Source organism: Syzygium oleosum, unplaced genomic scaffold, assembly GCF_021117445.2.
Source record: "Syzygium oleosum isolate NSW1041296 unplaced genomic scaffold, Sole_v2.1 Sole_v2.08, whole genome shotgun sequence".
NCBI lineage: Eukaryota > Viridiplantae > Streptophyta > Magnoliopsida > Myrtales > Myrtaceae > Syzygium > Syzygium oleosum.
The window spans coordinates 7,783,726-7,796,117 of NW_026607492.1; the positions used below are offsets into that span (position 1 = coordinate 7,783,726).

The 12,392-nt window shown below is 38.7% G+C and overlaps 2 protein-coding genes and 1 long non-coding RNA gene across 3 annotated transcripts; 1 reads left to right on the forward strand and 2 right to left on the reverse strand.

Moving 5' to 3' along the window:
* Nucleotides 1-1,361: 1,361 nt before the first annotated feature.
* On the reverse strand, nucleotides 1,362-3,276 carry LOC115687342 (uncharacterized). Its single transcript, XM_056313936.1, has 3 exons — nucleotides 2,466-3,276; nucleotides 1,980-2,136; nucleotides 1,362-1,438 (listed from the first exon to the last, which is right to left on the reverse strand). The coding sequence occupies exons 1-3, from the start codon at nucleotides 2,991-2,993 to the stop codon at nucleotides 1,362-1,364; spliced, it is 762 nt and encodes a 253-aa protein (XP_056169911.1). The 5' UTR covers nucleotides 2,994-3,276.
* Nucleotides 3,277-5,883: 2,607 nt separating this feature from the next.
* On the reverse strand, nucleotides 5,884-9,249 carry LOC115683705 (salicylic acid-binding protein 2-like). Its single transcript, XM_030608295.2, has 3 exons — nucleotides 8,802-9,249; nucleotides 7,801-7,938; nucleotides 5,884-6,358 (listed from the first exon to the last, which is right to left on the reverse strand). The coding sequence occupies exons 1-3, from the start codon at nucleotides 9,234-9,236 to the stop codon at nucleotides 6,077-6,079; spliced, it is 855 nt and encodes a 284-aa protein (XP_030464155.2). The 5' UTR covers nucleotides 9,237-9,249; the 3' UTR covers nucleotides 5,884-6,076.
* Nucleotides 9,250-10,953: 1,704 nt separating this feature from the next.
* LOC130138824 (uncharacterized) lies at nucleotides 10,954-11,716 on the forward strand. Its single transcript, XR_008817097.1, has 2 exons — nucleotides 10,954-11,299; nucleotides 11,392-11,716. It is a non-coding gene; the product is annotated as an uncharacterized LOC130138824 (long non-coding RNA).
* Nucleotides 11,717-12,392: the final 676 nt, after the last annotated feature.

The following is a 12,392-nucleotide window of genomic DNA, read 5'->3' on the forward strand; positions in this document are numbered from 1 at the left end:
TTGCAACCGCCATCACATTTTCGGGTTAACCAGTCATATAGTCAAACTGGCACATAATATTTTAATTTGTCCAGAGCTAGAGATCAGTAAACACCAACATTTGGATATGGTGGGTTTTGTAGTATCATGCGTATGAATGTTTTCACAATCAATTACTAAGACGAATGGACATTTGGAAGTAAAGCTGATCGATTACTGATGGAGTAATATCTATGTTGTGAAATTAATTGGTCTTTCTTCACTACAAAAAAATAAGGTTTTAGCCACGAATTTTGCCACGAAAAATTCGGCAAAATTCGTCGCTAATTCGGCGTCGCAAAATTTAGCCACGAAAAATTTCAATTTTCGTCGCTAATTTGCCAAGAAAAAAAATTCGTCGCAAATTATTCGTGGCAAAATTCGTCGCTAATTTGCCACGAACTGTATTCGTCGCAAAATTCATTGCTAATTTGTCACGAACTATATTCGTGGCAAAATTCGTCGCTAATTTGCCCCGAAAAAACAAAAAAAAATTCTATTTTTTTAAACAAATTTTTTTTTGCCACGAAATGTATTCGTCGCAAAATTCGTCGCTAATTTGCCTCGAAAAAGCAAAAAAAAAATTATTTTTTTAAAAAAAATTCTATTTTTTTTTAAATTTTGCCACGAACTATATTCGTCGCAAAATTCATCGCTAATTTGTCCTGAAAAAACAAAAAAAAATATTTAAAAAAAAAATTTTCAAAAAAAATTTTTCAAAAAAAATTCTATTCTCTAGCTCAGAAATTAACAGGGATATAACCAAGAAACAATTTAAACTGTCTATTTCTATGAGACAGCTAAGAAATTAACTAGCCGGTGACGGAAAGATTACTATAGCAATGTGCAAGTTTGGTATCAACGCCTAATAAGATACGCCCAATTCACCTACAAGTCAAAAGACATATTTATTGGGAAGAATGAACATGGATACCAACAAGAAGCTACAACATTAAATCCTCAACTTAAGATTATTTCCAGTGATATCATGGACTATATGCAAAGTTGATATTATTCAAGTAATATCCACCATTTCTTGGAAAATAATCTCACAAACGACATTCAAGAACTGCTCAATTCGAAGACTCTGATGCTATGACATAACTGTCAAGAGGGTAAATCTCCCATTATGAAGAAAGAAAATAGTAGGGTAAACATAAACTACTGTCCATCAGCCAATATTACTGCCATCAATACCTATATCCATATGTATCCAAAAAAATTCCAACAAGAAGAGAACTACATCAGAAAACAAAAAACTGTTACGGTCCAGCATCTGACATTTACTTTACACAAACTTACTGGTATATCAATATGTGTCAAATACTTTCATCTAGAATATTTTAAACTGGCTGCTTGCAAAGAAGACTGACAACATGATCTCCTGATGAGGTGCCCACAATTAGCATCACATAGCTAGCTGTAATAAGAACCAAAAGACGTAACAGTTTGAAATAAAAACTAGCAAATTTGAAATAATGAGGATAAGGAACTCTAGGAACAGAAAAACAGCAAGCATACTCCTCCTTAAACATTGTAGAAAAATCGTACGAAGAACCGTTCTCTAAACACAAAACTAACAAATGCTCAATCAAAACACATAGTACGCACTCGCACTACAAAATGAAAGCTTACAAGAACTACAATCCAGATGAAGGGAACAAGATACAAGACAGAAAATGCGCCACTTCAATGCGACAGATCAGAACATAAACAATACAACTCCTAATAAAGCCAATTCTAAAGCTTGTTAAACTTCCAAAAATTATAAGCATCCATATAGCAACTGAGAAACGTAAAGGAAAATCACTTGATAACAAACAAAATTATAATAGTAAACCAATGAGCACCACTGATAAAATTAGTCTGCAGCTGAACTATGTATATTACCGGAAAACATTGGCAACTCATCAGCAGAAACCAAACTAAGCTGCTCACAAGCCAACAGACAATTCACATACAAGAATCCGAAAAACCGATACAGATCATAACTTCATTTAACTTTTTTGATGTGGGGCAAAGAAGAGTCCCTTGCTTGTCTATCTTGCCAACTCGAATCGAAACAAGTGGCATGCAAAAGCATATGGCCAGTATTCCAACTTCTGCAGGCTCGAAATGCTGATGATTAAAAACAAAAGCAAATCCAATAAGCCAAAATCAAACAACAACTTGAACAAATTACCCAAACCTTCTCAATAACAGTCCAATCATGCAATATCTCATGAGAGACTCTGAACTATCCGTACGAAAATTAAAATTGAAAAGAGACTCCCTATCATCAGTAGCACGGTAAAGCGTTTACCCCTCACAGGCCACCAAAACGTAGCCATACATGCTACATACGCCGCGATTATCTCGAAATCAATCCTCAGGCAATGAAATAAGCAAAAAAAACCCTAACGCTTCGAGCCAGATAGACACTTAATCCGGATCGAAACAATAAGTACCTGACTGAGGTGAGCCAACAACCGATCCGCAGCCGCGCTGCTCGACTCACTCGACTTCAACAACGGCTTCAATCTCTCATCCGCGCGGCAGGCCCCAACCACTTGCATATCGAGCACCTGCAGCCACTGCAGAACCCTATCCTCCCGATCGCTCCGCTGCATCAACAGATCTCCGTCGCCTCCCCCGATGAAGACGTCTGTCAGCCTCTCCGCCATCCCAATCTCCTCGGCTGCCCCCCTCGAGACCCTCGAGCTCGGCCCGGACTCCACCGAGGACGCGTCGATCGACGACAGATCGCCGGGCTCGTTGCGGTCCAGTCGCGTCCGGCGGTTCTCGCCGTTCTCTCCATCGCCGGAGCTAGCCATGGCGAATCTCGATCGCACCTCGCCGAATTCAGGCGAACCGCTGGAAGAAACTCGAGATAACGAACCGGAAAACCACTGATTCCGAGCTCCGAGGGGGCGGAAACCACCGGCGAGAGGCGAGAACAAAGGGAGAAGGGGGAGGGGACTATTGTTGCCATCCATCGTCGGAAGCGCCGCCGAATCAATCGGGTTTGGAGTCAGGAAAACCCTAGACGCGTGCGGCGATCGCCGGAGGCCGCAAGAAGCAGCGCCGGATTCGGGATCGGACCTGCGATTTCACGACGATGAGGCATCAAATTCGCCGAAGACGCAAGCAAATTAGAGGTTGGATTTTGTAGATCAGGGCGACTTGAGAGGCTTGGGGGTGTGGGAGAGGGAGGGAGAACAGCGAGGGGGATCCGAGAGAGAGAGAGAATCGGGGTGAGGGCGGGCAGATAAAAGAATTTAGCGACGAACTTCTGTGTTCGTTGCAAAATTCGCCACGGAATAAAATTCGTGGCTAAATCCGTAGCTAATTAGCCACGGATTTAGCCACGAAAATAAATTTTAACTCACTTTTCCTGATTTTTTTTATATTCGTGGCTAAATCTGTAGCTAATTATCCACGAAATAAATTCGTGGCACAATTCGTGGCTAATTAGCCACGAAAATAAACTTTCGCTTCACTTTTCCTACTTTTTTTACGTTCGTGGCTAAATTAGTGGCTAATTAGCCATGAAAATAAACTTTCGCTTCACTTTTCCTACTTTTCTTACATTCGTGGCTAAATCTATGGCTAATTAGCCACGAAATAAATTCGTGGCAAAATTCGTGGCTAATTAGCCACGGATTTAGCCGCGAAAATAAACTCTCTTCAGTTTCGCCACTATTTTTATTTTCGTGGCTAAATCTGTGGCTAATTAGCCACGAAATAAATTCGTGGTAAAATTCATGGCTAATTTGCCACGGATTTAGCCACGAAAATAAACTCTCTCTTCAGTTTCGCCACTATTTTTATTTTCGTGGCTAAATCTGTGGCTAATTAGCCACGAAATAAATTCATGGCAAAATTCGTGGCTAATTAGCCACGGATTTAGCCACGAAAATAAACTTTCACTTCACTTTTCCTACTTTTTTTACGTTCGTGGCTAAATTCGTGGCTAGCCACGGATTTAGCCACGAAAATAAACTTTCACTTCACTTTTCCTACTTTTTTTACGTTCGTGGCTAAATTCGTGGCTAATTAGCCACGAATTTAGCCACGAAAATAAACTTTCGCTTCACTTTTCCTACTTTTTTTGCATTCGTGGCTAAATCTGTGGCTAATTAGCCACGAAATAAATTCGTGGTAAAATTCGTGGCTAATTTGCCACGGATTTAGCCACGAAAATAAACTCTCTCTTCAGTTTCGCCACTATTTTTAATTTCGTGGCTAAATCTGTGGCTAATTAGCCGCGAAATAAATTCATGGCAAAATTCGTGGCTAATTAGCCACGGATTTAGCCACGAAAATAAACTTTCACTTCACTTTTCCTACTTTTTTTACATTCGTGGCTAAATTTATTTCGTGGCTAATTAGCCATGGATTTAGCCACGAAAATAAACTCTCTCTTCACTTTCGCGACTATTTTTATTTTCGTGGCTAAATCCGTGGCTAATTAGCGACGAATTTATTTTTCGTCGCAAAATTAGCGACGAATTTGTTTTTCGTTGCTAATTCCGTCGCAAATTAACCACGGAAAATTTTTCGTCGCAAATTAGCCACGAATTTTTTTTCGTCGCAAATTCTGTCACAAATTAGCTACGGAAAATTTTTCGTCGCTAATTAGCCACGAATTTTGTTTTCGTCACAAATTCCGTAGCAAATTAGCCACGAATAATTTTTCGTGGCTAATTTTCGTGGCTAAATCCTCATTTTTTTGTAGTGCTTTTTATAGGGACTGAACTGGCTGTTGGTATCTTAAATACACTAAGTTTTTGGAGGGTAACGATCTTGGAGTGTGAAAATCTAATTAATCATCAAATTGACTAGAAGAAATTCTCTATATGAGAAATCAAATGAAGTCTTAATCCATATGTCAAATAATTAGATTAAGATGCAAACAAATTATTTTGTGTCAATTTTGTGTGAAAATATGAGGTTAAGTGAGTCGTGTCATTTTTGTGTTTTTCTCTTTGTAACTTGTGTTTTGCCCTCGTGTTGTTTACCCTCTGTCTCCCCTAAACACGACTTAAACATCGAAGGGTCAATCTGTATACAAAATCAAAACTCCTTGATTCGATTTCTGTGGTGCAGACCAATGTCTCGTTAAGAGCTCTTGCCAAGTTCATTGTTCCCATTTTGAGCTTTAATAGTCGCCATGATGCCCAACCGATTAATTACTTTCAAGAATAATATTCCATCCACAAGACTATTTCAGTGAAACTCTAACATTTCAATGGTCATGCATGTAAAACCCGAGCCACCATCGGAGAAATAGAGAGTTACTTAAATCAGAAGTAGCCAATCTAGCATTCGGTTCTGACAAAAAAAAAAGGGGGGGGGATTAATATCACGAAAAACTCCAAACTGATACACCCATGACAAATTTATCCAAAATTAATTTTTTGACTATAAAAAATTCTAAACCGATATACCTGTGATAATGTTACCTTATGTTAGTTTTCGTTAAATTTTACTGTCAAATTTTTGAGTTGTATGACACATGATAGTTGACGGATATACCAATATGAGTTTTTACTCTCCGTTTAATAGATGGTAAATTTGGATATACCAAAAAGGGGGGGTTTATGATTTTTTGCGGTATTAATCCAATTTAATAGATAGTAAATTTGTCACAAATGTACCCGTTTGGGGTTTTTTGTGATAAAAAAATTAGTTTTGGGTAAATTTGTTATAGATGTACCAGTTTGAGATTTTTCGTGGTTAAAAAATTAATTTGGGGTAAATTTATTATTAGTGTATCAATTTGGAGTTTTGGCGTGTATTAAGAAAAAAAAAGAGAATCTAGCATTCATGACGTTTCTTGCATACATTGCAAAGGACGTTCAAAATAATTAGAAAATAAAAATATCCTCTCGACCAATGATCTTAGTATCATTAAACATAATCATATACTTAATATAGTGTCTTGAAGGGATACCTCAAATTTATCTAAAGCTGATAATTGCGTTCTTAATTGAAGGCCGAATAACACATTCAACCAACACGTGGAGCTTGCAGAAACGTCACCGTTTTAGGACTCATAATGCAAATCAACGGCACATTAGGCATACTTGGCCGCTACTTCGAGGAGGCAATCGCAGAGCTTCTGGGGCTCCGAGAACATGGGCATGTGATCTGCACCGTCGATCTCCATCACGTGCTGGGCCCCGCCGTTCTTCATCATCCGCCGTTGGAACTCCTCCGGGATCACGAGGTCCTGCTTGCACACGATGTACACCCGCGCGATCGAGCCGTACCCTTCGCCGGTGAACTTGTCCGCCGTGGCCAGGTCTTCTATGAAGAGCGACCCCGGCCTCATCATGATCTTAGCAAGCTCCATATCCTTCTCATGATAATGATCACATTTAAAAAAAATAAAAAGGAAAATAAAAGAAAGATGCTTGCGATATAGCCTGTAACTTCCGCGACATGTCATGTACCGACGTGGATAAGAAAACATGCCTTGATTTTTATCCACGTGCAATGAATCAAGACACTTGAAACATCAGTGGCGACACATCGACGTGTCATGTAACTATCAATTATGCAAGCCTAATTCCCTAAAAGAACACCCCAATTTTAATTTCAGTCCCAATTTTTATTATAGACTTATTTTCGTCTCTAAAAACCCGAAACTTTTGGTCTAGTTTTAATTTTACCATAAATTTTTTTTGTCTCATAAAAAACTCTCAACTTTAAGTCTAGTCCCAATTTTGGCATAAACTTTTTTTTGTCCTATAAAAAATCACTAACTTGTATTTAATTCTTATATCTGCCCCCGTAAACCCTCAATCCAAAATTGCCCTTAGTGATGTGGCATTTCCATGTCATTGCTATAGTTTTTTTCCCAAATTTCACATCCAGGATAATATCTTTTGAAGATGAATTTTCATGTCAGCCTAAACGATATCTTATTGGATTTGAATTTGGGTTAGCTTTCTTTAATTGCTCTTACTCTTAAGTGAGTCTTCCTTCCATCTTGCTTAGGGATCTTCTTGTGTTTAGGAGTCTTCACTCTCTCACGGTCAGAGAGCTTGCCGTCAAGACACTCGGCTTAGGATGCTTGAACAACTTGCTCGGGAGTTGGCCATCTCTCGTTTGTCAAGAGAAATTTTGTACGGAGGGTTACCAGAAGCAGATTTGAGACTTGAGTAAAAGTTGGTGGCTTTTTATAAAACAAAAAAAAAATTTAGGGTAGAATTGGGACATGACCTAAAATTGGGGATTTTTTATGGGACAAAAAGTTTAGAGTAGAATTGGGATTGGACCTAAAGTTAGAGGTTTTTTTATTAGATAAAAAAAGTGTAGGGTAAAATTGGTAATCGACTTATAGTTGAAGCCTTGCAGGTTTTTAGGGTATTAGACCCAATTCTGCATGTTGGTTAAGATGGATATTTTGTCTTAACTTTTATTCAGTATATCAATCATCTAGAAAAAAAATATACAATCAGAATCTAGGCCATGGCACATATATAATATTAATTTGAGCAAGTAAATTTATCGTTAGTGACAATTCATATATATATTTATCATGGATACTCTATTAAGCATCAATTAGCCCACTATTTGAAAGATTAATTACATTTTATTTAAAAAATGAAGTAAATTTTTGGAGAAGGCATCATAAATGAAAAAATAAATCTTGGAAAATACTCCAAGTGGCCACGCCAGACAAATAGACACCACTTAATGATTAATAACAGATATAGAATTTCAGAAGAAAATTCTACAAAATAACATGAAATGAATATTTTTAGAATAGGGCAAAAGGTGAGTAAAGCGCACCTCCTTGGGGGATAATTGATACAGCCGAGCCGCCAAGAATTCGGGGCCAAAGAAGAAGGAAGTCAACATCTTTCCTGGCTTTCCAAAGGCTTTGAATTGAGTGTCCAGCCATTCTTTCTCCGGAATGCTCGAACGAAACTGAAAAATTGTCACAACGAGCAAAAATATTTTCGAATTTGGTTCCTCAAAAGTTACAAATCCATTAAATTATCTAGAGAAAAAACGAGATATTCTCTCTTTAAATTTCATATTATTAGGTCCTAAAGTTAAGTCATTTCGGAACCGTCCATATTAATTAGTACGCACCAAAGTCTCCTGTATTAGAGTTACTCTTTTTATTTATTTAGGTGGTTTGACAACATAAAAAATTTTATAAAAAAGAAATGTTTTGGTTATTTAAAAAAAAAACCAACTTTACCTTAAGTGAAAATTCTGGCCCGAGCTTCTTTCTGTCTCAATAAAAAGTATAAACTTTTATTTTAGTCCCAAATCTTGCCTCTGTGATGTGAAATTGTTCGGGCCAAATTTGAGATTTAAGTGAAAGTTGGTGATTTTTATGAGACAAAAAAAAAGTTACGATTGGAATTGTCACTCAAGTTAAAATTAGTGCTTTTTTTTGGGAATTAGACCGAAAGGTTTTATAAAGTAATAGATGATGCGTTTATATGGAAATTAAGAACCTTCTTTCCTCTATATAATAGAAATAGGTAAGGAAAATATTTCCTCATGCTTTTGATTTTTTAAAATACATGCTAATAACATGGGCAATTACTGACAAAAATAATTTTTCCAACAATTAATTCCAATTTTATAAAGTACCATTGAATATGTATATCTTGATCCATCAGGGATAATATTTTACTCAAAAAGGGATTAATTCTTAGTTACTACTCACAAAACCTAATTTTACATGGTCATAGATTTGTGAGTGCGAATATATGCAAGCTTGTTATAGAGAAAAAAGCTTTAACTAAAATGAACGAGAAACTTGATTAAGTCACCTGTTTTAACACATGAGACGGCTGGTGCGTGGTGTCCGGCATTAGTGCCGTCAGGAAAACGGCGGCCAAGATCTTATCAGGGAACTTGTCGGCGGCGAGAGCCAAGCTCATGCCGCCCAAGCTGTGTCCCACGAGGATCACCTTCTCGGGTGGCTCGAGCGAGGCCATGAACTCCAAGAGCGGCTCGTTGTACTCACGAAATGAGTGGACGTCGTAGATGGACCTTGTGTCGGTGCCTGCGCCGGCGAGGTTCAGTGATGTGACGCGATGGCCGGCCGACTCGAGCCGGTGCTTGACGTGGAACCAGCACCACGCGCCGTGGCATACGCCGTGCACGAGGACGAACTCGCGTTGCTTCATGCTTTGGGATCCACGGAAAATTCTTGGGGTTTGAAGTTTGATTAGTTCGATGTGATGAGGTGAAACTACAACCATGTATAGTCTGATTGGACGTTTAGATTTAGAAAGAGGAGGAAAATTCTTTGATGTTGATGTTGTCCCTGCAATTATTTTGACAAAAATATAATGTCAGTATCATCCAGCGTGGACAAAATCTGAATCTTGGTTTGCTTACTGTTAAAGGTAATAGAAAGATATCCAAGATTTTTCGAATCTTTTTTGATTTTTCACACTATTAAAATTGTGCATATATCTCTGTTAATGATATATACAGGTATCCAATTATCTTTAACACTCATCATGCTTTTATTTGAGTTTTGTTCTATCTTGATCTTAACCGTGTATGTATTACACAGAAATTGGGTCAAGGCCTCCTATGAGCAACTAAGTAATTTGAGAGAGAAGAAAAATGCAAAGCATATAATTCGGGATTCTTATTACCTTATATATATAGAGTTTCCTTAGCGAGTTGTCGGGTCATGGTCAAAAAACTTAACATATTTCTCCGAAATCAAATTTACATTTTTCAATTTTTTTGAAATTTGTTTTAGTATTTAAGTTTTTATTTTTTTTATTTTTGGAAGGGCAATAAAATTTTGGGTTAATAACATGAAAAACCCCAAACTGGTACACCTGTGACACATTTACCTTCCGTTAGTTTCGTTAAATTTTACCCTCAAATTACTGAGTTGGATGATACGTGACAGCTGACGAGTGTACCGGTTTGAGATTTTACTCTTCTATGTATCACAGGTTTATCAATTTGTGATTTTTCGTGATATTAATCTAATTTAACAAAAGATAAATTTGTCACTACAAATTTGAGATTTATAGTGATAAAAAAATTAGTTTGGGTAAATTTATCATACGTGTACCGGTTTTGGGTTTTTTGTAATCAAAAAATTAGTTTGAAATAAATTTATTACAAGTGTATCAATTTGAGATTTTTCTTTATATTAACCCTAAAATTTTCAAGAGTAAGATTACATTTATTATCATTTCATTTTTCTGTGAAAGAAAAGTCTTTGCTTGCCATTCAGGAGACCTTACCATTTTCCATTTTAATATGAAAAAAAAGGCTCATTTTCTGTCTTTACCTAGGAAAAAGCTCCTTTTTTGTACATGAACTGTCCAATGTGACCGGGTCTCCTCAGCGCACTGAACCTTTCCTCTTCCTAGATTGTCGGTATTCCCAGTCCATTTGCTCGTAAACCCCACCACTTCCTCGCGTCGAACACAATTATTTCAACTTCACGTGCGCGGCCACAATGGACTATGTCAGCTTCTCGCAGAGATCAGTCCAAATCAACAGCCCTTCATCACTTCCTCTACAGGTGGTGCACCCACCAGCTATACTTTAGCTTTTTGACTTAGCGCGCCTAGAAACATGAGGTCTGATAAGGTCCTCTTAGACATGATTAAGAAGATCGGTAGCTGGTTGCTGAAGAAATAAAATGTCTTGATCTTGAAGTCCTCCCCAAATTTGCCAGGCCATCTGCTACTCGGTTTTACTGTAGGATAAGTGTGTTTGACGATGTAGCGCTCAAACCCGTTAAGCACTCACCTGCATGCCAGCGCAGTTGGTTCAGTGACAGCATTTTTTTTTTTTTGGGTCGAAATGCTTATACCATATCATTCATTTAAAGTCGGACTACAAGAGTGAAGTAGACTAGCGTCAGTACATAATAAATCCCAAAGAGATTGTGAGGGTTTATACAACCAGTATTGGAGAAGAGTCCCTTTACGATGGGTCTTTGCGATCCAGTCTGCAACGTAATTGGTTTCTCGTGGACAGTGGGCCAGGGAGATCCCTCGCGTTTGGGTGAGTAGTTCATTACATTCCTCAAAAAGTCTTCTCAAAGCCCATGGGCTGAGGGGCGGATGTTCTGTAAAACTAACAGTGGCTGGACTGTCGGTCAAAATTGTCACATGCTCTGCCAGACTGTCTTCCTTTTCGGCCAATTCACGCAGACAGAGGATGGCTTCCTTCACCGCAGTACCTTCGACTTCCAGAGGAGAGCTAGCAACCACCCCTTTAGCAAACCCTGTTATAATCAAACCTCTGGAATCTCTACAAACACCACTCACTGATCCCTCTAGTTTGCCTTTGATCCAAGAACCATCAACGTTGAATTTCCGCTGCCCTGTATCTGGTGGTGTCCAGCTTTTTGAAGGTTGCTTCTTCAGCCAGGTATTGCGTTCGGTTGGGTTTTGCAAGCGGTAGAATCTGCTTAGATTGATAGCTTCATCAACGATAACACCCGATTTTGGGGAAACCTGTTGGAACACCTGGGCATTTCTGGCCTTCCAGATTTGCCAAAGGATACCAGCGAGCAGTTCTTGGAGAGCCGAGAAACCGCCAGTAAGTGCTTCATCTAACCACTTATCCATTCTTGTCAAGTTTGTCGGAGAAACATCCATCTGTATTCTTTGATCAGACCAAATATGCTTGATCCAATCGCACAAGATGAAGGTGTGCTCCATCGTTTCTGGAGCTTGCTGGCAAATTGGGCAAAGCGGATCAGTAATTACCTTCCTTTTGTATAAATTCTCCTTTGTAGGTAGAGCATTCCGGCACACACCCCACAAGAAGAATCGGATTTTTAGTTCGGTGTTTAATTTCCATATTTTAAACCATAGAGAACGGGGCTGCTGATATGATGATGATGCTTGTGCTGTGTTTTGCTTGGGTATAGATGCTCGAATTTTGGAATATCCATGTCTGACCGTGTATTCCCCCGTTGTATTGCTGGTCCATATTTGTTTATCGCTTTCCGGACTTGGCTGAATGCGTGTGGTTAGGATTTCGCTGACAACCTCCTCCTGAAACAACCTTCTTAGCTGGTTTTCCTTCCATGTTCTTGTCCTCTGATCGATTAAATCTGCGACTATTTGCGGGTCATCCCTATTTGCTGGGCCACCAATCAGTTTCTGATCCATCCATTGATCCTCTCTTATATTGATACTATCTCCATTCCCCACTGACCATTTAATATCCGAGCTTATGGCGTCCCTGCCTATTATCAAACTTTGCCACCCCCACGACGGTCGGGAGCCCTTTCTAGCTTTCCATAAGCTTCAATTTGGGAAATAAATTCCTTGAAGTAGCTGGCTCCATAAAGCTGTTGGTTCTTGAGCAAGTCTCCATGCTTGCTTTCCTAGCATGGCTTTGTTGAAGGTGACTAGGTCCTT